The 27,805-nt window shown below is 36.6% G+C and overlaps 4 protein-coding genes, 1 long non-coding RNA gene, 2 other non-coding genes and 1 pseudogene across 8 annotated transcripts; 3 read left to right on the plus strand and 5 right to left on the minus strand.

Moving 5' to 3' along the window:
- The first annotated feature begins 1,113 nt into the window (after positions 1 to 1,113).
- XSP1 (xylem serine peptidase 1) lies at positions 1,114 to 4,118 on the plus strand. The gene is made up of 9 exons (XM_048098546.1): positions 1,114 to 1,248; positions 1,317 to 1,405; positions 1,501 to 1,598; positions 1,680 to 1,923; positions 2,007 to 2,520; positions 2,592 to 2,914; positions 2,998 to 3,106; positions 3,188 to 3,401; positions 3,479 to 4,118. Exons 1-9 carry the CDS (start codon positions 1,114 to 1,116, stop codon positions 4,024 to 4,026), a joined length of 2,274 nt encoding a protein of 757 aa, XP_047954503.1. The 3' UTR covers positions 4,027 to 4,118.
- A 62-nt stretch (positions 4,119 to 4,180) lies between these two features.
- Positions 4,181 to 6,689, minus strand: LOC125200782 (ATPase GET3A-like). The gene is made up of 7 exons (XM_048098547.2): positions 6,241 to 6,689; positions 5,745 to 5,869; positions 5,211 to 5,361; positions 4,908 to 5,018; positions 4,629 to 4,767; positions 4,441 to 4,556; positions 4,181 to 4,357 (listed from the first exon to the last, which is right to left on the minus strand). The coding sequence occupies exons 1-7, from the start codon at positions 6,499 to 6,501 to the stop codon at positions 4,181 to 4,183; spliced, it is 1,080 nt and encodes a 359-aa protein (XP_047954504.2). The 5' UTR covers positions 6,502 to 6,689.
- Positions 6,690 to 6,789: 100 nt separating this feature from the next.
- On the minus strand, positions 6,790 to 8,352 carry LOC125200784 (E3 ubiquitin-protein ligase ATL41-like). The gene is made up of 3 exons (XM_048098550.2): positions 7,824 to 8,352; positions 7,277 to 7,374; positions 6,790 to 7,196 (listed from the first exon to the last, which is right to left on the minus strand). Exons 1-3 carry the CDS (start codon positions 7,980 to 7,982, stop codon positions 6,947 to 6,949), a joined length of 507 nt encoding a protein of 168 aa, XP_047954507.1. The 5' UTR covers positions 7,983 to 8,352; the 3' UTR covers positions 6,790 to 6,946.
- A 1,751-nt stretch (positions 8,353 to 10,103) lies between these two features.
- Positions 10,104 to 12,540, minus strand: LOC125202243 (serine/arginine-rich splicing factor RS40-like). Of its 2 annotated transcripts, XM_048100604.2 has the most exons (6): positions 12,434 to 12,540; positions 12,208 to 12,338; positions 11,308 to 11,420; positions 10,955 to 11,190; positions 10,492 to 10,755; positions 10,104 to 10,397 (listed from the first exon to the last, which is right to left on the minus strand). In XM_048100604.2, the coding sequence occupies exons 2-6, from the start codon at positions 12,311 to 12,313 to the stop codon at positions 10,346 to 10,348; spliced, it is 771 nt and encodes a 256-aa protein (XP_047956561.1). In that variant the 5' UTR covers positions 12,314 to 12,338; positions 12,434 to 12,540; the 3' UTR covers positions 10,104 to 10,345. The 2 variants fall into 2 exon arrangements, with proteins under 2 accessions (XP_047956561.1, XP_047956562.2); XM_048100605.2 differs by lacking the exons at positions 12,208 to 12,338; positions 12,434 to 12,540 and adding an exon at positions 11,608 to 11,632.
- Positions 12,541 to 13,500: 960 nt separating this feature from the next.
- Positions 13,501 to 13,572, minus strand: TRNAC-GCA (transfer RNA cysteine (anticodon GCA)). Its single transcript has one exon. It is a non-coding gene; the product is annotated as a tRNA-Cys (tRNA).
- A 2,938-nt stretch (positions 13,573 to 16,510) lies between these two features.
- On the plus strand, positions 16,511 to 16,582 carry TRNAC-GCA (transfer RNA cysteine (anticodon GCA)). The gene has a single exon. It is a non-coding gene; the product is annotated as a tRNA-Cys (tRNA).
- A 5,355-nt stretch (positions 16,583 to 21,937) lies between these two features.
- On the minus strand, positions 21,938 to 23,234 carry LOC125202677 (uncharacterized). The gene is made up of 3 exons (XR_007173149.2): positions 23,098 to 23,234; positions 22,878 to 23,026; positions 21,938 to 22,141 (listed from the first exon to the last, which is right to left on the minus strand). It is a non-coding gene; the product is annotated as an uncharacterized LOC125202677 (long non-coding RNA).
- Positions 23,235 to 25,916: 2,682 nt separating this feature from the next.
- LOC148932831 (uncharacterized) lies at positions 25,917 to 27,782 on the plus strand (annotated as a pseudogene).
- Positions 27,783 to 27,805: the final 23 nt, after the last annotated feature.

The following is a 27,805-nucleotide window of genomic DNA, read 5'->3' on the forward strand; positions in this document are numbered from 1 at the left end:
AAAAATAGTTTGAATTTAGACGATATAAGTTTGAATTGAGAAGCACTAGTTGAATTTAAATATGAGTAGGTAACTAGAAAAATGGGAAGGAAGCTTGCTTCCGGCAAAGTAAAACACGGTTTATGTATTAATTTATAGCACTTTCAAAACTTGAAGGTAGCTTCACTGTTTTCAGCTTTGCTACTTATGAAATCAAAGGGGCTATTCTCTTGCATTTCAATCCAAGCAATTCTTGTGGTCATACATACTCATGGATCAAAATAGACAATTAAGTTACCATTCATACTCATTCTATATTCCTCAATTGGGATTTAAAATATACAAAAAAACGTCGCACTCACGGCTACATAGTGGGTCCCAACTTGAAATGTCTAGCTCCACCACTATAATTTTACTGATCTACTTCAGCTATCAAGATTAGTTAAATGGCACATTCATATTTTTGTTTGAATTTAATATATAGAAAATGTCTGTTTCGGCTGAATGTGAAATGTCTAGCTCGATTAGTAGTTTATTCCTCTCTATTGAGCATTGGAGATGCAAATGGAATGAGTCCAAATTTCGGACTTGAGAACTAAACTTGAAATCAATACTAAAATTCAATTATTAATTTTAAAAAATATGTTTGAAAATTAATCATAAACTCCAAATGGAGTTATTTATACTAAAGAGAGATTATCGAAAGTGAGACGTGATTTCAATTTTCCATGTGTGGAATGCAGTAGTTGAGTGAACACATTTTGATCATTTTGTAACTAGTAAAAATAAAGGCAAAAATGTAAAGTGTAACACAAAGATTTCCTATAATTAAGTTAAATAGTTGGTGCAAAGTCCAGGTGAATCAAGGTAAACAGTAGCCATAAATACAAGTTAAGGTTGTACTGAATTATCACCCAAGTCTAACCAAAAAATAAAATTATCCCAAATCATTTTCAGACATGATTTAACGTCCCATAATGCTCATATTTTCCTTGTAAGATTTCCCAATTCATATCCTACAGCATAGACTAAAGAGTTAAGCTAAAGTCTGATGATATTATCTATTCATACCATTCATGGGAAGCATTGTTTCTTCTTCTCCCCCAATGCCTTCTTCACTTGCATCCTATTTATATGTCACAACAATTCTTGTCAGATTACATGCACACACATGTTCCTCTTCTGATGTCGAACAACAGCCGCCTTCGTTCGCCTCTTCTCTTACTCTACCTCGTCTTTGCAAGCGTAGTCGTAGCTGCAAAAGAGAATGTGAGCAACTCTGTCTAATTAATCAGTTTTCAGTACTCTGAATATGATGTTTGATGTGATTTTTTCAGGACATGTACATTGTTTTCTTGAGGGACGAAGCCTCGGGCGAGAGATTGCTCGAGACACACCTCAGTGTCCTCTCTTCATTGAAGGAAAGGTTTGTTACCATTCCTGCATCTCCATCTTCTTGTAGGCCAAGAGACTATGCAAAAAGGCGCGATTTTGAGTGTTCGTCTCTTTGATTTTGTGTAGTGAGAACGATGCTTCGGAGTCCCTTGTGTATAGCTACACCAAAGTCTTCAATGCATTTGCTGCAAAGCTGTCTCAAGATGAAGCCAGAAAGCTATCAAGTATGTAATGTTTATGTGATTTTTGTGTGTATCGGTGTGTGATCAGCTGATCATCATATATGATGGGGGAAAATACTTCAGATATGGAAGAAGTGGTGTCGATTTTACCCAATAGATACCGTAAACTACACACAACGAAGTCGTGGGAATTCGTTGGCCTCACTCCAAACTCAAGAAGGAACTCTAAAGTCGAGAGCAATATCATCGTTGGCCTGCTTGACACGGGAATTACTCCAGATTCCGACAGCTTCAAGGACGACGGCCTTGGCCCGCCACCGGCAAAGTGGAAAGGGGGTTGTGCACCCAACTTCTCAGGATGCAACAAGTAAATCTATTTCAATTTTCAAGATCAGCTAGATAGATATGTGTTGTAGTTTAAAAGAAATTCCCTGTTTTTTACCTCTGAAGCAAACTTATTGGAGCAAAGTATTTTAAGCTGGACAAGAAGCCTGATCCGGACGATGTCCTATCGCCCTTGGACACGGACGGGCATGGGACCCACACATCGTCCACTCTAGCTGGAGTCCCGGTCCCCAATGCAAACCTTGATGGTTTTGCACAGGGCACTGCACGCGGTGCAGTGCCCCATGCTCGGGTGGCCATGTACAAAGTCTGTTGGGCCACTTCCGGGTGCTCTGATGCGGACATCCTTGCTGCGTTTGAGTCCGCCATAAGTGATGGTGTCGACGTGATATCCATCTCTATAGGAGGCGTAACCGGGAGCTACACCGCGGACTCAATAGCAGTGGGGTCCTTCCATGCTATGAGGAAAGGGATCCTCACGGTGGCCTCGGCTGGCAATGACGGGCCGAGCCATGGCACTGTTGCAAACCACGCGCCTTGGCTTTTCACCGTGGGGGCAAGTGGGATGGACCGGCAGTTCAGGAGCAACATCGTGCTGGGAAACGGAGTCACGCTATCGGTAAGTCTGCACCTTGGATTCCACCTCCCATTGATTCACTGGCTAAGGACAGTGATGTTTTCTTGATTTAGGGAGTCGGGATAAGCACGTTCGAGCCAAGGCAGAAGCTGTACCCTCTCGCGAGTGGGATGGATGCTGCAAAGAACTCGGATACGAAGGAGGAGTCGCGCTACTGCCTTGAAAACTCCATGGATCCCAACAAGGTGAAGGGGAAGCTTGTCTACTGCAAACTGGGTTCTTGGGGTACTGACTCTGTCATCAAGGGCCTCGGTGGCGTTGGCAGCCTCATCGAGAGCGACTCCTTTCTCGATGCTGCACAGATCTTCATGGCTCCGGCGTCCATGGTTAATTCCTCTGCAGGGAAGAGAATCAATGACTACATTCATTCAACAAAGTAGATTCTCACCTTCTTCATAGTTTATAACAAAATTCTTGGATTTCTGAGACAATACTTGATATATCTGTTGTTCTGTGCAGAACACCATCTGCAGTTATACACAGATCAGAGGAAATCAAGATCCCAGCTCCCTTTGTAGCTTCATTTTCTTCAAGGGGTCCCAATCTTGGAACAAAGCATCTTCTCAAGGTAATAAAATTGGAACAACTACATCCAGTTCTTACTGATCTTTTTTACGTTTCGGTCTCTGATGAAAAACGATACCAACAGCCGGATATAACAGCTCCTGGGATCGACATCCTAGCATCATACACACTTCTGAAATCGCTAACCGGACTGAAAGGCGACACTCAGTATTCCAAGTTCAACTTCATGTCCGGTACATCGATGGCGTGCCCACATGTAGCAGGCGCTGCGGCCTATGTGAAGTCGTTCCACCCCAACTGGTCTCCAGCAGCCATCAGATCTGCCATCATGACTACCGGTAAGTAACACTCCCTGGTTTCGAGTATCTAGGCTCGGGTAAATTTTGTCAGCTGATCTTTAGTTGAGCTTGTGCAGCAAAGCCTATGAGCTCGAAAGTGGACAAGGATGCTGAGTTCGCATACGGGGCAGGGCAGGTTAACCCGACTAGAGCAATCAGCCCCGGGCTGGTGTATGACATGGACGACATGTCTTACGTCCAGTTTCTATGTCGTGAAGGCTACAATGGAACCGGCATCGGCAGTTTAGTTGGTCAGGGACCGATAAACTGCTCGAAACTGGTTCCTGGAAATGGTGAAGATGCCATCAACTATCCAAGTATGCAACTAGCCCTCAAGAATAAGCAAGAACCTACCGTGGGAGTTTTCAAGCGGAAGGTGGTGAACGTTGGCACGCCTCGGGCAGTCTACAACGCCACCATCACAGCTCCGGCAGGGGTGGAGATTGTGGTGAAACCAGCCACGCTCACCTTCACTAAGGCACTGCAGAGAAAGAGCTTCAAAGTCGTGGTGAAGGCGAAGCCTATGTCCGACCAGGTTCTCGTTCTATCGGGCTCACTCACATGGAGAAGCTTCCACTACACAGTGAGGAGCCCTATTGCTGTATATAACCCATGGGCCAATTAATTAGACAAACTGAATTATGGAAATAGAATTCTTTTATAGAAAGCCTGTAAATGTTGACAATTGAATAAAAAGGAACTGTGAATTTCTGGTCAGATACAAAATATAAAAATAAATCAAATAGGAAAAAGAATTTCTGGAGTAGATGATTCCGGAGTCAAGCCTTCTGTTTCCCTTTTTTAACTATTTCAAGTTCCGATTCAGCTTCTTGGAGCTTTCCTTTTAGGATCGATACTCTCTGCTCCACCTCCTCTATCGACCCTCGTTGAAGGGATGCTTCGTATTGTGTTAAAAAATGTTTTGAAAAAGCTTGCAAGGCCTGAACTCCACAAACCTGTTCAATAACATCAAGTATCAGTTAGAGAGAGAGGGGTGTGGTAGGACTACATCGAAAGCATCAATGCGATTATAACATACTTCCTGAGGCAGCAACGGCAGCCTAGTTATGTTGAAGTCGTCGTACAACACATAGAACTGATCAAGATACTTCCGTTGCATTTGCATTCTAGCTTTGAGCAATTTCGATTCAACAGCTGAAAAGTTAAAGATACAACATAGATCAAAATAAACAATTTGATACTTGACAATGGAAATGAATAGTTCACCTTCTTCATCAAAGATTACTTGGTTAATAACGATATTATGAGTATCTATTTCGAATCTGGTGAGCTCCTGAACTAGCCGTTCCGTTTCGTACAGAGACAGGAACTCCGGAATGCAAACACAGATGAAAGTAGTCAAATCCTGCCAGGCAGTAATCAAGAAACAGACTCAACGGATTATTAATGTGTAAAGTTGAACGAAGGAACTTCTCATTCATACATCCTCGTAACATCAATAAACCTCGGGAGTAAACAGCAACAGAGAATCATTTGAGGTCTTACGGGATCCTTAAACTGTCTGTTTACTTGTTCGATCACATCTTTCATGCCTTCAAGCTTCCCCAATATGTCATCTTCACCAAAATCATTCTCAACACCAAACATGCGAGTCATCTGCATGAAAGACCGAGATCTCATCCCCAGTAATCATCGATTTTATGCACTATCTAGAGGCTTTTTATCCAGAGCCAATTCATTAAATGTTTCCCTTACATCAGTATTGCTATTTACTCAAGAATTCATGGTGAGACCTTCAAAAATATTTTCTGAATTACTATTATATTTTGAAAAGTCATCAGCTTGTACCTGGGTGAACATTCCACCAAACTTATTCCTCAAACTCATCAACTTTGAAAGACCTTTCTCTAATGTCGATGGAAATTGTAGCAACCGAAGAGTATGACCAGTCGGAGCTGTATCAAACACTATGACAGAATAATCCATAGTCTGCACTAGCCTGCAATCCAAATCCAAATTCAACATCAATTCAATTAAGAATGATGGAACAAATATACATGGATCAGTGAACAGAAATCAAGTATTTAAATGTAGAGATCAAAGCAACCATAGTTCCTTATAAAATAACCCCCGTTCAGATCGAAACTGAAGAAGCAGTAATGAGATCAATATGAAGAAATTTAAATCGATGTAGTAATACAACATAATTAATAAGAAATGCTATACTTCCATAGGAGTATAGGACTGGAAGATAACTCCTAATGTTTATCTCCAAAAAAGCTGTTACTTTTGACATTGCAAAAGAAGATATAGGCATTTGTAGAAGTGACTAGCCAGCAAATGTGCATATAAAGTTTAGCACGAGCATGACATCGGACTTACTTGAGCATTTCTCCAAAACTCATAGCCTCATCGATTCCAGGGATTGAATTTGTCAGGTCCGACATAAACCCATCGGTACCATCTGAACTAAGGTGTTCATCATTTTCCACATTAGGATCAACTTCCTAGAAGACAAAAGAACTACATCACTAGATACAACATCATACATACGTGGCCAGGCCAGCGCATACATTCAGTTCAAACTTAAACCTGCATATACTCCACACCACTTGCTCCAACCAACATATCCAAATTGAAATAGCAATCACAACAATTTCCAAGAAATTTGAAAGCATAATCAGTTAAATGAACATTAATTCATCAATCCAGAGAAGGGATCAAGAAAACAATGTGAACATTGCAAAAGTAAAAAATTTACTAAAAGACCTCCAAACTTTTTTCACTGCATGCTATCCCAAGGTCATTTAACACGTTGAAATCAAAATGCAATATCCAAAAACATAAACAAATGCAGATGGTAATAGAATTTCCCCACCATTGCATACAAGTTTGTGAAGCCGTTAACGAGAGTAGGGGACTTGGTGAACCTCTGTTGGAACGCATCGCTGAGGTTATGGGCGGGGTCGGTGGAGATGATGAGCACAGAGGGTCTAACGTTGGCCAGCAGAATTGACATGATTGAGCTGCACGTTGTCTTCCCCACTCCCCCTTTGCCACCGACGAACACCCACTTGAGCGACTCCTGCTCCAGAATGTTCTTCACCGTGCCCTCCGGCATTTCCTCGCTCGAACCCATGATTGATTCTGCGATCCAAATACCCCTTTTTTCTGTGGGGAATTTACGCAAACATGTGGAGTGTGTGCTGTGTTTCACCGAGCATGGAAACAGATCTTGATGGAAAATTCTTGAGATTGTTACCTCGATCAAAGATTGCTTTTTTAATTTATCAAGATTATCCACAAGTAACAAAATGGGAATGAATTTTATAAAAACAAATAAACATTTACATGATCTTGTTAATTGCTGTCTAAAATAAAGATTAGGATATAGTACTAATAAATATTATGAGAAAGTAGAGTGATATGTATGTAATGTAATATTAACATATTTCCATAAATCAATGAATCTCACCATCATGTAACATATCTACAATCAATCCCTTCTACATTCTGTAAATTCAAATTTTTCAGAATCAAAAAGGGGAAACCAAAAAAAAGAAGGTAGTGAAGCAAAGTAGTTTCTATGTTGATCTAGAGGTTGCTGCATAGGGGAGCAGCCACTGCTGCGAATACTCGGCTGAGATCTCCGAGGACTGTGGCGTGGTCGGAGGAGGCGCCTCCATCGACTCCTGCACTGAGAGACGGCACACGGGGCAGGTGGACTGCTTCCTTAGCCAAACATCAATGCAGCATAGATGGAAACTATGCCCACATTTTGGCATAATTCTCAACACCTCTTTCTCTTGATACTCAGACAAACAAATGCTGCATCTGTAATTTCACAATATATTCAGTTTAAACAAAAATCAACCTATTTCATTCAAGCCATTCAATGATAGTATGATACTCACTGTGTATTCTCCATCGAGCTGAATGCTTCGCGATTGAACTTCATTGTCGGGATTGCTGCAACCATTACTGGTTCGAGGCCATTAATCCGATGCTCTGGCTGCCAAAAACCACAAATTGAATTTTCAAGAATGCAATGGTGATAGAAACCTCAAGGCCATATCCATATGGAAAAGGCTTCAACTAACCAATCTACTACTTGTAATTTGTTTACATCTCTTCTCCTCACTTACTCTTTTATGCAATTTTCAATATGGTTAATTGCCTCTAATTTCACAACTACTATCACAACAGCACAAAATGACAATGTATTTTACAGCCAGAGATTTCACAGAAAAAAATACATCTAGGCAAGGGGAGAAAAAAATCAAGCAATCACACTACCTTAGAAATCACATAACTGTATAACCAAACAACTTCAACATAAACATTCACTTAGTGGAATTCATGTACAAGAACACAAGGGAAATTATCAAGAATTCAAAATTGCAATGATCATAGGTAATTAGGCCAAGACTCAATCTAAAGACCAGCAAAACAGATGCATACCAGCTCAAGATCGATTCTTGAATCAATATCCAACATTTGCTGGGCCTCCAAGCGGCGGAGCCGCCCACAAATCAGCCGAGTGCACACAAAAACAATGAAAGTTGCACTCATTCCAAACCCAATAATTGTGGTGATCAGATTCATCCCAGACCCCAACATAACACCACTCCTATTTTCTTCAATCCCCACTCTCTCAAGACAAGAATCTTAGATCAAGATTGCTTTTTTCAGGTAGCCCATCTGAAAGTCAACTATTAGGTGAGAATAAGTCATCCCCCCAAAAAAATGAAAATCAGCTCAAAACAGGGCAGTAAAGCCCACATCAAGAATTTTCAAGAAACGGGTGAAGAAAAAGATTGAATTTTTTGTGGGAGCCAATGAGGAGACATTACACTTATTAAGAAACAGCAAGAAGAAGGTCCAAATAAGTGACAAACCAACAGAAACAAATAATTATAATTATAAATAGGAGCGTCCAATAAAATAATGACAATTTTACCAATTAATCAAGAATTAAGTAAATGAATCAATAATGAAGAGGTGCAACAAAGTCTTGCATCACCTATCTTGCTTTGAGCTTGATGTGCACTTCTATATTTCCACTAGGGTCCATTCTCTGGGACCCACTGTTTTTCCATCAAACAGCTGGTGGGTAAGAAGAAATCTTTCTTTGGGAAAATGGCGGCTAAATGTGTATACGTGGACTGGGAAATGATTCTTGTTAGATTCAAATCATCAGTAAAATAGGCTACAAATGATTCTTTTTTCTCTTTTTTATCTAATTTACATTATTAGACCGACAATGCCCCCCTTTGTTTGATACGTCTAATTTAAGAATCTTATTACAATAAAAATGTTGAGGTAGGTGGGATAATTCAGGTGGAAAATGAATATTGGTAGGTGAAAACGTCAAAAAAACATGAATTTATCTACAACTTAGGGTCCACCGTAGTCCTTCCTTATTAGAGTGAATTTTTTGAATCAATCTGACTTTAGATGATAAAAATCATAAATAATAATCTAAATAAGTACTTAACTATATTGTAGCCTAAGCAATCAAACTAAACTCCTGTTGTAAATTTGTCATAAGAAAATGAGTGCTATAAAAAGTCGCTATGTTGTAATGAATAATAAGAAATGGCGAGATTCTATTTTATCAATTCATAAATTGGTTGGTAGATTATATCAATTCATAAATTGGTTGGTGGCTCATAAAGTTCAATTTTGTTGCGTGCTGTTTGGAAGGATCATCGTGCAATTTTATTAATTGGATATAATTGTTTTGTTGATCATCAATCGTATCTAACACGTTGTGCTTGACCCATATATTTCGAAATTAGAATGTGTTCATTTTTGGAGGAAAACATGTGTGAACCCTCTCCTCACTTCCAATCAAAAGTATCAAATTGGTCATAAATTGATTAATATTATTATTGATAAAAGATATTGGATAAGTATCTATAATAGTAAAAATGATGTATCATGACTATGAATAAAATTGGTTATTGTCATTTTTTTAAAGTGAATATAGTCTATGTAGTAAATTTCTTTATGTATCATGCAGTTGAATTTTGATATTAAAATACAATAATAATAAAGTTATGGTTTATTTTACCTTTCTTTTGTGTTTTTCCGATATTCAATACAAAATCAATGGTACTTCAATGATCATTCTCTATTATTTCTTGGGTTTACAAAGTGAATAAACAGAAATTTTTTTTCATTGAGATCACTTATATAATGATGTAGTGGAGAGGAAAACCAACTTTAACGAAGTTATAAAATATGTAGTAAATAACTTAATAGATAAAAAAATCATTAATTTGATATAAAAAAAACACACTTCTTCATTTTTATTTGCATGATGACCAATCAGCATTTTAAATCTTGACATGATTATATCCAATTATTATTTTTCTCCATTTAATACATTGAATTATCATTTCAATGTCCACTTAAATATATTAATAAAAAATAGCACTTCATCCATCTCATTACATGTGAGACATTTCTTTTGGCCACAAATTTTTGTTTTTTGTCATAAAAGAAATTATCTCACTTATAGTAGAAGTGTAAAAAGAAATACACCTCACTTATAATGAAATAGAGGAAATAATATTTTGTAAATACGTTTAATTAGAGCGATGAAAGTGTCTCATCGTGTTAAATTAGTGTGGGTTGTTGAAATATGTTTAGCATTAGTCGAGCACATCATATTTTATGAATTGGCTTTGTTTTATCAAAGGCTCAGTTGTGATCCATAAAATTGGACATAAATCATAAACCAATCCACGATTACATCAATTTATCCATGAAATACAAGATCAATCAGATACACATCAGTTGAAACATAGAACAGTTCGACATAAGTACGAATTACAATCGAATTCAACAATGCATAGGCTACAACACTCTCTACCCAAAGTTTTAACAATAACTAGTTGAATAACACTTGGAGAAATATGCAGGGAAGAATGATGAGAATAGATTCTACCAAATGCTACCAACAGTGTTCGTCCTTCTCAAGACCGAGATCGTGATCGAGACCTCTCACGTGCAGGCGGGGGTGAACGACTGCATGTTTACATATAACGAAATTTCATTAAGTCTCAGTCCACAGAAACTATGTAGAAAGTAACAAATGCTAGAAATAAAGAATAATAATGACCTGTTGTATCTGTCATTGGCAGGGCTTTCTGCTCTTCCATATTGAGGACTGCCCCTCCGTTCTGATCTAGAATTTGGTACAGATCCATGTCCATAGTCAGGGCTACCCCTATCTCTTTGATAGGGACTTGGGGAACGTCTGCGATCATAGTTTCTTCTATCAGGAGACGTGTCACGTCCTCTTCCATCAGGGCTGTGCCCATTTCTTTTGTCATCATCGTCCCGGATTGCATATTCCACTGATATAACTCGATCCATGAACTTGCTGCAAAGTAAGAAGAGTGTCAAGTAGAGTAATTTCCTATTCGGCTTCAAGAAACTATGATCTGGGGTTTCAATATACGGTAGCTTAATGGCCTTATTCTAAGTTACTTTTTGTGTATGTTATACATACTTTAGTTGGCTTAGTAGACCATAGTAATAACACATACAACAACTAGACAATAGATGGATTTATTACGGACCTTAGGTGAGTCTCCTCTAATGCTCGGGTTGCATCTTCCTGCAGCTCATACTGCACAAACGCAAAGTTCCTTCTGATCCTGACATTGGATATCTTCCCATAATGCTCAAAATACTTTTCAATGTCCCTGGTCCTAGTATTGATAGGATCAAAGTTAATAACAAATAACGTTTTAGAAGGTCGTGCACTGGAAGAAGATTTTCTGGTGCTATCAGGCCTTCTGCTACCACGCTCTTGCTGCAGATGAAATAAGCACACTTAATTATGTTAAGAAAAGGGATCAACAGTAACCTTAAATTCATACGTATAAACTACATACCATTTGGCATTAAATAAATAGAAAAACAGACAAACCTTGGTCCACTCAACACGAATTCTGCGCCCTTTCTTGCCAAACTCTATCCTGTCAAGCCTCCGGATCGCATCCTCTGCGTCCCGCTCATCTTCCATATAGACGAAGCAGAAGCCTATAAAGCCAAAAAGAGTTAAGAGAAACAAGCCTAGACTTCTAGCTGGGAGACAACTGACTAAGTGAAAAGACACCTTGCACAATGTAACATAATGATGCTAGGTAAACAATTACAACATTCAAAACCCCTGCAAATAAGATGGAGAGGAAAGGGAAAAAACGTTTGCATGAAGAGAACATAACACCTGCCACTGGATCCGAATTGAACATGAATCTATGTCGAAACATGTTGGAAATCGGTGACTGGGCAAAGTGGTGAGGAATAGAAAAGTGAATGATCTACAGGTAGTGTGGAATGGTAGAGCATGGCAGAAATATCGATTCTTTCGGACAGACAAACATGTATCTTGGGCACAAGCCACAAAATTAAAGCAGAGAGAACCATCCATCCAGGAAGACCAAGAGTAATCCTGCGCCAAAGAAACTATTGAGCTCGAAGCCTCACTATAGCATAAAGACAAAAGCGCCCTCCTCTTATAAACAACACCAGCTAAACATTCCTTTTTCTATTCAATTAGTAAAAAAAACACATCTTTTACACTGCAACATCGATTAAGATCTTACTTTATAGCAAAACAACAACTAATGACAATCACTCAGCTCTCCCCTTTCATCCATCCAATTTTTTTTTTCTTTTTAGTTTCCATCGACATTACAAGTACAAACTGCCTTAGATGAGTGCAATGTTCGAGTCTTCGAGGTCAATAATGGAAGCGGATCACACAATACCACAGAATCCAACACAGGATCTACTTTAAGAAACCATCAACTAAAGATATTTTTACCAGATTTCATATCTACGCGATCCACCCTCCCATATTTTCTGAAAAGGCGATCAACGTCGGATTGCTTAGCGTCAAAGTCCAGATTCCCGCAAAATATAGGCTTCATGATGCTGAATTTTTTTCAGAAATACCTGCAAAAATAGTAATCAAGCTCAATTTGTTGCAAGGCTGAGCTATGGTTGAATTAATCATAGAAATGGAGAGAAGAAGGTTGTGGATCAGTTACCTTGGCGCCTCCTCTCTTTGCAGCGAGACTGATGTTGAGAAACCCTAGAATTAGCTAATTGATTTTGAAGAGGTAAACTTTCGGGCCTCCACAATGTGGGCCAAAAGGCTCAAAACATGTTATTGGGCCTTTGCTGAAATATTAACTAGAATTGTAGTGTATTTGAACAGAATACAGCGTGTATTACGGTCAGAACAGTATCTTTGTCAAAACGTAAAATCATATGCATAAAATATTATATGATTTGACGTTTTGACAATGCTTAGCGTTCTGACCTGAATACATTCCTGTGAATATATCTCCAAATTATATATGGTTGCATGCATGTGTGTAATAACGTTTTGGTGCAAATATTATTGTAACAAAAAGTTGCATCGCTACAAATGAGAATTTTGGCATAGACATAGTCAAATGTGATACTCCAACATTATGCTTATGAAATTATAAAATTAAAAAGAAAAATTGTCTCTTTAAAATAAAAGGAAAGAGGAAAAGGAGGATTCCTTTTGAGTTAGGAGCATTAAGTTACTATCAATAGATATAGCAAATGAATTGTGAATGAATCAAAAGGAAAATGGTGACAAATGGGGAGTGAACGAGAAGTTTAATATTTTTTTAAAAAATCGGATTATGAACAATACTTACAAAGGAACCTGTTTATAAACTACCAATTAATTTTAATATCCCAAAAGAAAAAAAAAACAAACAAACAAATGAATGCAAGGGAGATACTGTTGCATGTCTACTTCCATTTCATTTCAATAGCAACAACATATCTATGGAGTATTTTATAGTATGGAATACATAACATAGATTATTCAAATCAAAAAATATTATTCAAGCATGTCACCTGTATAGAACATAAAATTTGAAGGATGTGGTTTACCTTTAGTAATTTTTTTTCCAACATAAGAGAGTCTTTCTTTATATCCGTTTTTAATTTCCGAAGCAAACAAACTTTAATATAAGGAGTACTTAACATGATTGGTGATTAAATTCTTAATCAAAATAATAATTGGACTCACCATAGATTAATTAAATTCATTTCAAAAAAACTTTAAACAAAGAGGGCCCAACCGGGTTCGAACCGGTGACCTATTGATCTGCAGTCAATTGCTCTACCACTGAGCTATGGACCCATTTTGGTATAAAATCATATTTAAATTAATGAACAATTATTAGTAATAACGTATTCGCATATATTATAATATCATATACAAAATAAATTTATAATGATATTATTATGGTAACACTCCATATACTATTGTACATTATATATATTTGCATTACAATTTGATAAATATAACATCACATGGCCATTAATAATTGTATTATAAAGAATATGTGAATTACATAATGATCGTGGTATTAAATTAATAAATTCCAAGATTTACAGCCTCAATTTTAATAATGTCCCTTATTTAATTTTTTGGAATCTATATGTTTTTCTAAGTTTACTCATACGATACAACTTTAAAAGAGATGCAATGTAATCCGTATTTAAGGTATTTTTGACCATCCCTATAGTAGGACACTAGTACATTCTTATCACTATATGTATAATTGTATGTATAATTATATGGAAGGCCAACAGATTTAAGAAATATTGATGAATGGTTTTAGATTTATTTACATTCAGTACGTTAAACATGCTATAATTTTATATGGTTCCACTTGTTAAAGAATTAGTACAATTTTTTTGGTTAAAACTATGAAAATTGAGAATCTCTACTATAATTCCACTTGTCAAAGTAATAACTAAATAAATAAATAAATTTATAATGCCACTTTGGTTCATCTCCCAATTAAGACACAAATATAATGTATTCAAACAATTTAGTTTTCCTGATACTAATCATAATCCATTTATTAGTGTAATAATATACTTATATATAGAAAATTCTTACAACAATATCAAAGAATTGTGATGCAAAATATCTTATTTCAAATATATAAAATCTTCTCTACCTTAACACAATAATTTTTTCACACATTATCCATTTATATTTTAAAGCCCAACAACAAATAGAGAAACTTATTCATTCTGTTGGATAGACTAAAGCTATGGCGGTAAGCATTATATGATATTTAACATGTTTCAATTTTGTATTTGGGTATTACAAAATTTAGAAAACATTGTAGCATTGAGGTTCCAAACTTGCATACTTTCCGTCGTTGTGTATAACTGATTACTGTGTTTTGCCTTTTTGATTGACGATTGTATAGACCGAAGCTATGATATTTTACTCAAACAATTGTTGGAGGTTTACATATATGTATAATGTATTAATGATATAGTTTTCTCATTGTTTTTATGTGAAATATTGCAGAATGTGCATGAAGATACTATCAGCAAATTGCCTATCGATATGCTCATGTCTATAATTTCTCGGTTGACCGTTCAAGAAGCTACTGCGACTTGCATACTTTCAACGTGTTGGCGGCATCTCCATTGCTACATCACTCGTCTCAATTTCACAAAATATAGATGTGGGATCGACAACAAATCAACTTATGTATGTATGGTCGAACATATCTTGAATTCACATAAAGGCGATCGAATAGAAGAGTTCAGGTTGGACATGCTTGCAGGTGGCAAGTTTGTGAAGTGGTTTGAGTTTGCCCTGACTAAGAAAGCTGAAACAATACGTATAGTTATACCTCATCGAAATCCTGCATTTCATGGACTTACAAATACTAATGGTCTTGCATGCCTTAAAGATCTATATCTATCTCACATTCAGATGACTGATCAAGACTTTGAGTTTTTGGTCTCCAATTGTCCTGTTCTTGAATGTTTAACCATTAGCATATGTTACAAATTGGAAAATATCGCGATTGTTGGCCTTTCAAAATTGAAGCATTTAAACTTATCTTTCCTTTGGGGACTTAGATCCATTGCTATTTGCGAGACAGTTAGTCTTGTTTCTTTGACGAGCCGTGAATGGAGAATTGGATGTAGCGTTCACCTTCATAATATTCCGAAGCTTACCAAACTTGATATTGGAGATAATAGTCAAAATATGGTGACACATATTGATTTCATTACTGGTATGTCATCGTGCATACGCGATCAACTCCAATTATTACGCCTCTCATCTAGGTCGGTTTCTACGTATAAGGTATAATAATAATTCACCTTTTTTCCATCCCATCCACACATTTCAAATGTTAATATATGTGATTTTAATTTGCAGTTGAATCTTAAGTTGTTGAATAATTTGTCGCTTCAACTTGTAAATATAAAACATCTACAGTTGGTGCTTGATGCGAGGAATGATCATGATTGTTATTATATTTCACAATATGCATGTCGTTTGGTTGAAGCTTGTCCTTCATTAAAAAAACTCATGATCAAGGTATACATTAATTTGGTTATATATATATATATATATATGCATACATATTTATGCAATAGTCAGTACATATGACACATCCTTATAAATTTTCTTGAAGTTGACACGCATGCCAGAGTGGCTCCAGGGGGAAGTCGGGGTAGAAGCATATGATCATCGTGGGTGTGACTTGTCTCAAAAGCATTTGGAAATCTCAGGATATTCGGGTTCTTTATCTGAACGAGAATTGGCTTTGTACATCATTAATAATGTTATGACTCTTCAAAAAGTGATTGTCATATCACTAATCACTTGATGAAGAAGCATTATCTCGTGCGTGTCTTGATTTTGGACATATTGAATCAGTTAATGTATTAGTTATTTAATTGCGGCAATACTTGATTAAGAGTTTCCGAAATATTAGTGATTGTAAATAGTCTCATTTAAATGACAATTACCTTTTTTTGCATTTTTATCCTAAAATGTGAATACAATGTCGCGTGAAAAAACTAAAGCACATTAATATCAGATAATTTATTAATTCTAGTATTCTACCTACTACCATCAAGCTCTAATCAGCCTGCAAACGTCAACATATCATATAATTTGCTGAAAATGCAAATTTGACAATTAGTGAATAGATTATTACATTTAAATAATCCACGCAAAAGTTCAACAGTGAATTTTGTAATCAGTAAATATTTAGTACTAATAAATAATTTTGTAAAAAGTATGAAGAAATGGGTCCATAGCTCAGTGGTAGAGCAATTGACTGCAGATCAATAGGTCACCGGTTCGAACCCGGTTGGGCCCTCTCTCTGTATTCTTTTTATTTCCCAAAAACTGTATATCTTTGTCTGTTTAATTTAGTTGAAAACATTTATCTCTTAATTTTATTTATTGAAATGATCCTAACTCATGTTATATAAGCATGTCATTCTTAGAAAAACTTATTCTTAGAAAAACTTGTACTAAAGGTATGCATTAAGTTGGGTATATATGTTTTACTGAAAAATAAATTTGTTTAGATTAATAGTGTTGTTAGACTAGTTAAAGTTGTTACTCCTTTTATTAGTTACTTTTAGCATTTTCTCTAGTCTATTTATAAGGTTTAGTTTGTAAAGTAACTCTTTCACAATGTAGTCATTAAAGGAAAATCCTCTTTCTCCCTTCTTTGATCGACAATTTTGTCCATAATATTCCATGGCAATTTCTTCAATGTTCTTCAATAATTTCTCTGCTTTTTTGATTCATGAGAATTGCAGATTTTAGATTAAAAGATTAGAGCACCGATTTAATCGGTAAGAGCAAAGAACAATTTCTATTAGAGAAGAACATAGATAGCAACTGCAGATTCAAAGGAGATAGATTAACTGCAACATTGCTTTTATATACTTGTTAATTTATTTTAGAGTGAACTACAAAAATGGTCCCTGGACTATGGGTTTATCTCGCCCATAGTCCTTGGACTTTAAAAATATCGCCAGTAGTCCTTGGACTAAGGGTTTATCTCGAAATTGGTCCTTTTGGCTTTTTTTGGTACGAAAATACCCTTTGATATTATTTTGGGGGGTTTGGGCAATTTGGTCTTTTTACACTTTTAACATTTTAAATCTGATATTATTTCAGCTATGCATAAAACTTTGATATTATTTCAAATTTATCATCCTTTTCCCTTTTGTCATCCTTCACTTTGTTTCTTTATTTCAATATTAGATTTAATTTTACAAAATTTTAAATTTTAATTTTTAAATATCAATAAATTTTTTTAATTATAAAAATTAATAAATAGCAAAAATTAATAGTTATAATCAATATTTGATAGTGTATAGTACTATGTAATCAATAAGGTATGACAACGCCTTAGTTTTAATCAATATTTAATACAGTAGCTTTAATCATAAATAGATTATATAACACAATTTATTCTGAAATAAATATGCATCTAATGTAAGACTAATATAATTTTCGTTTATTAATTTGAAAACAATCAAAATTTACTAGAAAATTTCAACAAAAATACTCCTATATAAAAATTTTAGTATGATCAAATTTTTAGTCAACTTCATAATATTTAATCACAAGCAATTATAACAACCAAACGGAGGCTAAATAGAATAACTCTTATTTTTCCATCATAATTAATATTATTTTTCTGTACTTCTTCAATTCAATTGAATATTATATTAAATAACAAAAATTAATAGTTTTAATCAATATTTATAGTGTCCATGAATTAATAGTTTTCATTAAAAAAATTTATTGATATTTAAAATCTAAATATTAAATTTAATTTTATAAAATTAAATCTAATATTGAAATAAAAGAAACAAATTCAGTGAAGGATAACAAAATGAAAGAAGAATGATAATTTTGAAATAATATCAAAGTTAGTACATGACTAAGATAATATCAGATTAAAATATAAAAGTGTAAAAAGACCAAATTGCCCAAACCCCCCAAAATAATATCAAAGGGTATTTTCGTACCAAAAAAATCCAAAAGGACCAATTTCGAGATAAACCCTTAGTCTAGGGACTACTGGCGATATTTTTAAAGTTCAGGGACTATGGGCGAGATAAACCCATAGTCCAGGGACCATTTTTGTAGTTCACTCTTTATTTTATTTCTTAGGTTTGTTTGTGTTGGGTGATGAGATTTCTGCATGACTGCATGTATATAATATAGTAGTACCTTGCAATTATTTTCCTTCTTTGAGATGATAGAATAATGGTTTCCATAACCTCTGATCTATTGATCGAAAAAGAAACGTCTTATCAATTGAGTTATGCAAGTGGGTAGAGTGAAGAGATCATGTGAGTGAAGAGATAATTGGAATATTGGATTTACTCTATAATTAACATTAAAATAGTAATTTCCTATTTCATAATTTTCCCTTAAAATATATTACCTCGGTATTTTAAAAATAGAAACTATTTCTATTTTGAGTCGTTTCTCAAAAATAGAAATTTTAAAATCTTTCTATTTTTGGACGTAGACCCCATAACCAGGGGCGGAGGCACGATGGGGCAGGGGGCTCCTTGGGCCCCTCGCCCATTTTAATAAATACTATATATAGTATATAGAGTAGTGATATATGGCAAGTGCCTATTAAAGGCATAATTAGAGAATAAATATCAGCTGCAAGATCAAGAAATCAAGGGCTGATATTAATCTATGTGATTTTTGAAATTGGAGGAGAAATCAGTTCACTATATTAAACATTTACTTCACTAGAAGAAGGCGGGGGTATAATGGACATTTCACAAATAAAATTAGGATTAACATTTGAGTTAATCTCTCATTTACGTAATTCATCTCCCCGCCATCACTCCTCTTCCCGGCTTCTCGAAGCACCCAATTCAATCGAATTTGGGATCGAATCACCATCCCCGTGAATCGCACAACCGACTCCTTTTTCTGCATTTGCTTTGCTTCTCAACTCACTTCCAATTCAATCCAGTTACTAAGTCTAATTCAACCGATCTGAATATTTACAATCGAAATGGAAATTAGTAATCAGCAATAACACAGAAGTAAAATATTTTGAAATTGAAGTGTATAGAGAGAACGCGATAGATTAGGACAATCTGGAGTGTGGATTTCAGTGCCAAACAATAAAGAAGATCAAATTTATTTTTCTGGTACTTCCTTTGGAATAGATTATTATTTGTAAGACTTTTAACTAGATTTAGAAAAGCTTACCGCAATATTAAAGAGAGAAAACATGCTTAGAGTGAAGTATTCCATGGTTAGAGTGGAGTGTTTGTGATGCATGCTTAGAGTGATCTATTTTTTCATCTCAGTGAAGTAAAACGTACTTAGACTGAAGTGTTTGTGATCCATGCTATTAGTGATCTATTTTTTCATTTCAGTGAAGTAAAACGTGCTTAGAGTGAAGTATTTCATGGTTAGAGTGAAGTGTTTGTGATGCATGTTATTAGTGATCCGTTTTTTCATTTCAATGAAGTAAAATCTGCTTAGAGTGAAGTATTCCATGCTTAGAGTGAAGTGTTTGTGATACATGCTTATAGTGCACTATTTTTTCATTTCAGTGAAGTAAAAAAAGTGCTTAAAGTAAAGTATTACATGCTTAGAGTGAAGTGTTTGTGATCCATGCTTATAGTGCACTATTTTTTCATCTCAGTGAAGTAAAAACGTGCTTAGAGTGAAGTATTCCAAGGTTAGAGTGAAGTGTTTGTGATCCATGCTATTAGTGATCTGTTTTTTCCATTTCAGTGAAGTAAAACGTGCTTAGAGTGAAATATTTGTGATGCATGTTATTAGTGATCTATTTTTTAATTTCAGTGAAGTAAAACGTGCTTAGAGTGAAGTAATACCGTGGTTAGAGTAAAGTGTTTGTGATGCATGTTATTAGTGATCTGTTTTTTTAGATCATTTTACAAAGAATAACCTATAATGATATGAAAATGACATCCGTATTTTTTAAATTTAGACTACAAAATGATATGATCTTTTGCTTAATTAATTGATGAAGCTTTCTAATGAAATTTAGTTTTTCTTATAGTGTTTTGATTGGATAGAGTAATTATGATATGTGAATTTTGCAGATGGTGTGTGAAGATAGAATCAGTAAGTTACCTGGTGATATTTTGATATTTATAATCTCTCGACTCACCCTCCAAGAAGCTATTTCGACTAGCATACTTTCAACCTCTTGGCGAAATCTCCATACCTACATCACTCAACTCAATTTCCCAACATATATAGATGAGATTGACAATTTATCAAATTATGTAAGTAAGGTCGATCGTGTCTTGAATTCACATAGAGGCAGTCAGATAAAAGAGTTCAGGTTGTCCATGGAAGGATATTGTGGCACTTTTGTGAGTTGGTTCGAGTTTGCTCTAACGAAGAAAGTTGAAATAATCCATATAACTATGTATCATAATCTTAAGGGTCTTGACTTTCTAATGCGAGAAACGGTCTTAAATGCCTTAAAGATTTGTCTCTAGATGGCCTTCAATGTACTGATCAAAACTTTGAGTTATTGGTCTCCAATTGCCTTGCTCTTGAATGTTTGACAGTTGAATCATCTCACGAGTTGAAATATGTCTCAATTTTTGGCCTCTCGAAATTGAAGTATTTAAATTTATAATACCTTTGTGGAGTTACATCTATTGTGATCCGCGATGCGATTAGCCTGGTTTCTTTGACATGTTGTGAATGGAGAAGTGGATGTAGAGTGCAACTTAGTAATATTCCGAAGCTTACCAAACTGGATCTTAGAGATTGATTTGCTAAATTAATCACGAATGTTGAGTTTCTTGCTGGAATGCCATCTTGCATACGTGACCAACTCCAACTATTGCGCCTCTCATCTTTCAGTGTTCTATGTATCAGGTTTGGCTCAAACTATTCTTTTTAAATTTCTTCTGCACAAATTACACATGTCAAATATTAATGCATGCGATTTTATTTTCAAGTGAATCTTGAATTATTTAACAATTTATCAATTCAACTTGCAAATATAAAACATCTGGAAATGGTGCTTGATACGAATGATTCTTATTGGTATTCACGCCATACCCTTCAATCTAGCTGGGATAATTTTTCATGCTATACGCGCCGTTTAGTTGAATCATGTGGTTCATTAGAAAAACTCGTGATAAAGGTAAGCATTAACTAATCGCTAAATTGAGTATATATACGTACATGTTGATGCATTAGTCAATACATTTGACACATATTTATGATATTTCTTGTACATAGTTTCTACACGAGGCGTTGCCGGTCCGATGTAAGGAACTCAAGGTAGAAACATATGATCATTTTGACTACGACTTGTTTCAAAAGTATCTCAAAGTCTCAGGATATTCAGGTTCTTCGTTAGATCGAAAGTTGACTTTGGACCTCATTAATAATGCTAAGCTTCTTCAAAATATGATTGTCGTGTGTTGTGATGAAAATGCATTAGCTTGTGCACAACGTGATTTTCGACATGTTAGATCAGTTAATGTGTAACATCCCACATTTATTTTAATGCTAATAATAGTTTCATATAGAAAGTGAATGATACCATAAAGTGGAGTAGTACTTTAAACTACTATGTTTGCTTGCTTTACATTTTATCTATGTTAAGAAAAATTAATTACTAAGATGTGAGAAAGGAAGCTTGCTAGAATGATAAATACAAGAAGTCGAGGAATGATTTATGCAAGAGCAAGTATAGTAGAAGAATATTAAGTGTCCATGTACATATATGAGATAATGCTCTTTAACATGAGTAAATAAAGTAGCAATACATGTGAATATAATTATCAACTCTCTAGTATTTAGTACTATACAATAGCAGCTTCTCGGATAGCCATTCCTTATTCTTGAATGCCCACTTTCTCTCCCAAACCATGTCCTGCACTCAAAGAAAATGAGTTTGTAATACTAGAAGCCAAAGTACTTCTACACTCTAGTTCCTTATTTAGTCAAAGAGTAAATAGTTCATGAAAGAACAACTTTGACATCATTCTATTGATGGTGACACCGAAGCACACACGCGTTACCATCTTTCAAAATCTTGCAAGAATAAACCCTTCCCCATGCATGCTCCAACAGTGAGTTAATTAGCATAGTAAGTTAATTAGAATCAGAGGAATAAAGTCTCCAACATCATGATGAGTATGATGAATTTGAGGAGAAGAGTTTTATGTTTCTTGTCGCCACATTCAAGATCACACGGTAAGAAATTAACTATAAATAGAACATCTCTCTCAACCTTTTTCCCATCACAATCTCTCATCAGCTTCATCGCATAAATGTATCTTTTCCACCCACAAAAATCCATGTTTCCACACATTCAAGTTTAGAGGAAGGTGCTTCAAAAGCTTAGCTAATAAGTAGATGAAAGTTGCATTTTGTTCACTCACCAAGTTTTCTCATTATCTAAGTATGTTCCCTACCACAATTCTTTCTTTAAAGCATGCCGTCATTTAGTACATATCTCTGTCCCAAAACTCAAAATACAACCATGCTTAGTACTTCTTCAAAATCTCAACTTTTATGCATAAATAAGAAAAATCGTAGCCTCTTAAATCACAAATATATGAAGCCACCCAAATAGAAATTTAACTAAGGAAATAAGAAAAACATACCTTGGCTAGAATTCTGCTCTCCGGCAGATCGGCGGCGGCGACGGCAGCTCAGTGGCGGCGGCGGCGGCGGCCCGACAGTGATGGCGAAATCCGGCGAAAGGACGACACTTCTCCGTCCTCTTTAACGTGTTTTCTATTCCTTCTAATTTCTAAAAATTGTTATGCAAAGATTCAAAATTTAGAAGCTCGTTTTACAAAATTCAAAATGAGATAAACTTACTTTCCGAGCAATGAAAACGGCAGTGACCGGAGCAGCGCCGGCGTAACCGGCGGTGGCAGCCGTTTCCGGCAGAGGCGAGAGAGAGAGAAGAAGTTTGAGAGAGAGAGAGACGTTGGGGAGGAAGGAGGCGAAGGAGAGGAGTTTGAATAAGTAGGGTTTCATCTTTTAATTACTTATTGGGCTAAAGAATGGACTTTAAGTTTATTTCCAGTTGGGCCTCTTTAAGTTGAACAAGTTACACCTCTTTAAATTAATTCATTGGGCCAAGGATAGTTATTTTGGTTAAGTGTGTGGGCTAGAATTAATATGATAACAAGAGAGCCCATAATTTCCTAATTAATTCTTTGATAGATGATTTAATAATTATGTTTGAATGAAATTAATTTCTTGAGCTTATGTTCTCGTAATTAATTTAAAGAAGTATGCTTGCATAAGTTCTTGGAATTTCTTAGTTGAGTAATCTCTTGGTTAGTTGTTTCCAATAATTAAATCCCTCGATTTACTTGAGTGAACGGAATAATGTTTGAAGGAATAAGAAATAGGATGCATATCCTAGGTGCATGACATCTACTGTTACTTATCTTTGCAGGTTGAGCTGCGATGAATGGAGGGGGGAGTGTTGAATCCAAGGGGCTTATTTCTAAATCATGCAGTACTCTCGGAGGTTCATGTCTTCATACATGGAATCATGTTTCAGTCATTCCGCTGTGCTAGTTTCTACTCTTTTCCTAAGACTCTGATATTTAAATAAATCGTGTTGTACGAACCACTAAACTCGAATCCTTATGGGATCGAGTGTACCTTATTTAAGTACTCCCTTTATGTTTCTCTTTTATTATATGATTTACTCTTATATCTTCTTCCCCATTTCTATCCCCTTTTCTAAATTCCCATACCCCATCACATTAACCATGTTTTACTATCCTTGGTAAAATGCGGGCATGACAGAGTGGTGTCAGAGCACAGTTCTTTTCTGCTCTGGACCCGTGAGTCTTTTCCAGTCAAAGTCTAGACTTGTTTCACTAGACTAAAATCAGTAGCCCGGACTCAGCACCCCAATTCATCACGCTCGACCCGGTAAAATGTAAGTTTTCTAATCGAAGTAAAGTTTAGTATTTTCGAACTTATGTGTGAAAGAAATTATTTGTTTAAATGCATGTTAGATAAATGAAGTAACTCTCTTTTATGTGAGCTCTTAAATAAAGTAATTTGTTCCTACTTCATATGCCTAAATAGTGATAAAAACACCGTGCTGATAAGTTCTGTCTAGGAGTCTGGATTTTAAGTGGGACCGCTTGTGACCCCTCTAGTTCTTCTGGGAATTTATTTGGAATGGTAATTTTTCAAGAAGATTGTTGCAATCAACTTGAGAATTACTGAACCGGTTTATTTCACTATTAAGGACAATTTTTCGTTACCTTCAATAACTTTTCCTGCTTTCCTAAAATAAAGAAATGATAGTCATGATAATTCATGAATTTAGAATACGACATCCTAAGTGTTCCTCCCAACTAAATAGCAATATCTAGTTGAATCATTCAAAACCACCCATCAACTTTTACATACCTTAAGGTTTCCTACTCAAGGACTTCTATGCTGCAACTAAGGCTTGTTTGATTACCATCTCCTTGTAGATGGAACCTTTTCGTGTAAGGGCAAGGATGAGCACCGTGCCACAAAGAACCCCGGAAAGTATAATACAAGAGTATGAGATGTACGACCGTAGCTACGGTGAAGACCTAGGAGAATTCCTCGCACATTTTCGAGTCTTGTGGAGCAAAGCTCAACCACATGGAGTAACCCACCTTGATGGAATAGTACGCTTGATTGGGAAACTACCCGAAAATTGGAAGTCATGGGCCATCACAATCTCCCAACACTACATTTACCCCAAAAATCCTAACAACCATGATGTGGGCGGATTTCTTCACTTCTTGGGAGAAATCCACTATTGCTTCATTGTGAAAGGGAAACCACCCAAAGGACCACACTTGACACCAAAAATACCACTCGAGGAGTCACCTTACCTAAACCACCCAACTTTCCACCAAAAGAATACTCACCCCTTAGATCCAACTTCGCGAAGAATTACCCACGAGACAAGGCAAAATCTTCGCAATTGACCGCTAATGATTCATTAAGGGCAACAAGAGATGCCGCATCAAAGGAAGATCTGCCCGTTAATGGAAAATCCGATCCACGCGCAAAGATAGCCAAAAAGAGATATAGGGAAGACAAAGCTCCCATAAAAATAGAATATAATCCATGTGACAATCCCTTTCTAACGGTAGAGGGATACACTATCGACGAATGGATAAGGCGTCGTTCCTGTGGGACAATAGGAGGACGGTACCTACCCGAGGATGACCCCGAGATAATTATTCACGTGAGTAGTAGTTCCGAGGAGGAAGACAACGAAGAATCCGAGGATGACCCCGAAGAGGACTTTAACCCGTCTGATGATGATACCACGCCACAGTAGTGCATGAAGATGTCTCGTATTTGAACCCGATAAGCAGAAGACTTTCAGCCTTGTTCCTTTTTTGTTGTTAAATCACTTCCTTTTGTAACCCATGTGTACGTGCTAGAATAAATATGCATGGTCTTCTGACTATGTTTTGTACGAATAAGTCCTTTTCGAAGGCAAGTTTCCAATAGATAAATGTTGTGCTTGTTTAACCCATGAGAATCTTTTGACTTTCTATATCACACTTGCTACTTGATCATATTTTCATATCCAAAGAGTTACCATTCTTTGATCTTATTACCCACTACAAAGAATATCAATGTTCTAAACGAGTATACTTGAACGTATCAGAATGCCGCCTCGAAGAGCTGGACGTTGGAGACCCCGAGGTCCCGGAAGAGCACGTGGAAGGGAACCACGACCCGTCCTGGGCGAACGTGATAAGTGGCGAGGCATTACACCACCACCACAACCACCTCCACCCCCTCCGCCAGTTGAAGTACCGGCTCGCAGAATTGAAGAAATCTTCTTAAGACAGAATCCACCAATGTTCCATGGACTGGGAGACCCAGCCGAGGCTGAAACATGGATACGTGCACTTGAGCGCATATTCAACTTTCTACAATGCACTGACCAAGAGCGTCTGACTTGTGTAACATTCCAAATGACGGGGTCAGCAGACTTCTGGTGGGAAGCACGCAAGAAGATATTAAACCCCGAGCAACTAGCAGGACTGACTTGGGAACAATTTAAGTTAAGTGTGTACGACAAGTACATCCCAAAGAGTTATCGCAAGAAGAAGGAGACAGAGTTCTACCACCTCAAACAGGGTCGCATGTCGGTAGCACACTATGACTGTACCTTCTGTGATATGGCAAGATACGTCCCAGGCCAAGTAGACACGGAAGAGAAGATGGCAGAGAAATTTTGTGCCGGTCTGAGGTACGAAATAAGGATGGCTTTAGCCAGCCATGGAGGACTGTCATACCTCGAAGCACTCAACCGAGCCTTAGACATAGAGGTAGCAATGCCCAATGAAAAACATGTCACAACTCCGCACCTCCACCTGTGCAATTCCAACCTAACACCTCAAGGGACAAGCGAAAATGGGAAGGAAATCAAACTCAACAATGGCAAAAGAAACCATGGCAAGGTCCCAACCGTCCACAAGAGTTTAGAAAACCCCTTGTGCACAACTTTGCGGGAAACTACCAACCAAAACCACTTCCCTGCCCTAAATGTAACAAGATGCATGGCGGGAATTGCAAGGCAGGAACTGATGTTTGCTACATATGTGGCAAGAATGGCCACTTTGCAAGAAACTGCCCAACCAAGCCCGCTGGAGTAAGACCAAGACCACCTTCTCATTTGCAAGCAATGCAAGCTCTACCCGGGAGAAGGCAACATCAACCGCCTCCCAAACTACCTCAACGCCAAAGCCTTCCATCTCAATCAACTGTTTACTCACAAGCAAGAGCTTATGCACTGAGGCAGAAACAATCTGAGAAGAACCAAGGAAATCTGGCAGGTATGGGAAGAAATTTCGACATACCTATCATTCTATTGTTTGATACGGGTGCATCACACTCCTTCATATCAGCTCACTGCATGAACACTTTAAATATTCCAACAAAACCAGCTGAACCTAGGATTAAAGTGGCTTCACCGATAGGAAGCATTGTTGAAATCGAACATCTATGCTCGAACGTAGAAATCACTTTTGGAGAACATAGAATCATAACCAACAACTTAAGCGTCATGCAAATGTGGGGATATCAATATAATCCTAGGAATGGATTGGCTAGCTGAAAATTTTGCCACTATCTTGTGTAATCAACGACAAATTTCCTTCCAAACCCCAGGAACGGAACCCACGAGTTTCCATGGGATTAGCATGGGAAAACGAAAATCTATAATCTCCGCCTTACAAGCTGCAACACTTGTTAGAAAAGGGCATCCAGCCTACCTCGTTTACCTGAATGAGGAGCAAAAGGATGAAAGGAGAGTCGAGGATGTAGAGGTAGTGCGTGAATATTCCGACATATTTCCCGACAAACTACCTGGCTTACCTCCGGATAGGAAACTTCAATTCACCATCGATCTAGAACCCGGAGCCGCTCCAATTTCCAAGGCACCATACCGAATGGCCCCTAAAGGGGTTAGAAGAACTCAAGATCCAACTTCAAGAGCTTATGGACCTAGGTTTCATTCGACCTAGCGTCTCACCTTGGGGAGCACCTG

This window comes from Salvia hispanica, chromosome 2, assembly GCF_029641045.1.
Source record: "Salvia hispanica isolate PSC_SH4W2 chromosome 2, Shi_PSC_v1, whole genome shotgun sequence".
Taxonomy (NCBI): Eukaryota; Viridiplantae; Streptophyta; class Magnoliopsida; order Lamiales; family Lamiaceae; genus Salvia; species Salvia hispanica.

Bases quoted from the DNA above. Each gene is read 5' to 3' on its own strand.
- LOC125200782 (XM_048098547.2), bottom strand. From the start codon at position 6,501: ATGGGTTCGAGCGAGGAAATGCCGGAGGGCACGGTGAAGAACATTCTG. The intron at 4,768-4,907 runs GTAAGACCTCAA...ACTGCCTGGCAG, and splicing joins ACAGACAGTTTAAGGATCCC to GATTTGACTACTTTCATCTG. The intron at 4,358-4,440 runs GTATGTTATAAT...GTTATTGAACAG, and splicing joins TGCCGTTGCTGCCTCAGGAA to GTTTGTGGAGTTCAGGCCTT.
- XSP1 (XM_048098546.1), top strand. From the start codon at position 1,114: ATGTCACAACAATTCTTGTCAGATTACATGCACACACATGTTCCTCTT. The intron at 1,249-1,316 runs GTGAGCAACTCT...TGATTTTTTCAG, and splicing joins TCGTAGCTGCAAAAGAGAAT to GACATGTACATTGTTTTCTT. The intron at 1,599-1,679 runs GTATGTAATGTT...AAAATACTTCAG, and splicing joins TGAAGCCAGAAAGCTATCAA to ATATGGAAGAAGTGGTGTCG.
- LOC125202243 (XM_048100604.2), bottom strand. From the start codon at position 12,313: ATGAAGCCTATATTTTGCGGGAATCTGGACTTTGACGCTAAGCAATCC. The intron at 10,756-10,954 runs GTCCGTAATAAA...CTTACTTTGCAG, and splicing joins TTAGAGGAGACTCACCTAAG to CAAGTTCATGGATCGAGTTA. The intron at 10,398-10,491 runs GTCATTATTATT...GTAAACATGCAG, and splicing joins GCCAATGACAGATACAACAG to TCGTTCACCCCCGCCTGCAC.
- LOC125200784 (XM_048098550.2), bottom strand. From the start codon at position 7,982: ATGTTGGGGTCTGGGATGAATCTGATCACCACAATTATTGGGTTTGGA. The intron at 7,375-7,823 runs GTATGCATCTGT...GGTTTTTGGCAG, and splicing joins CAAGAATCGATCTTGAGCTG to CCAGAGCATCGGATTAATGG. The intron at 7,197-7,276 runs GTGAGTATCATA...GTGAAATTACAG, and splicing joins AGCTCGATGGAGAATACACA to ATGCAGCATTTGTTTGTCTG.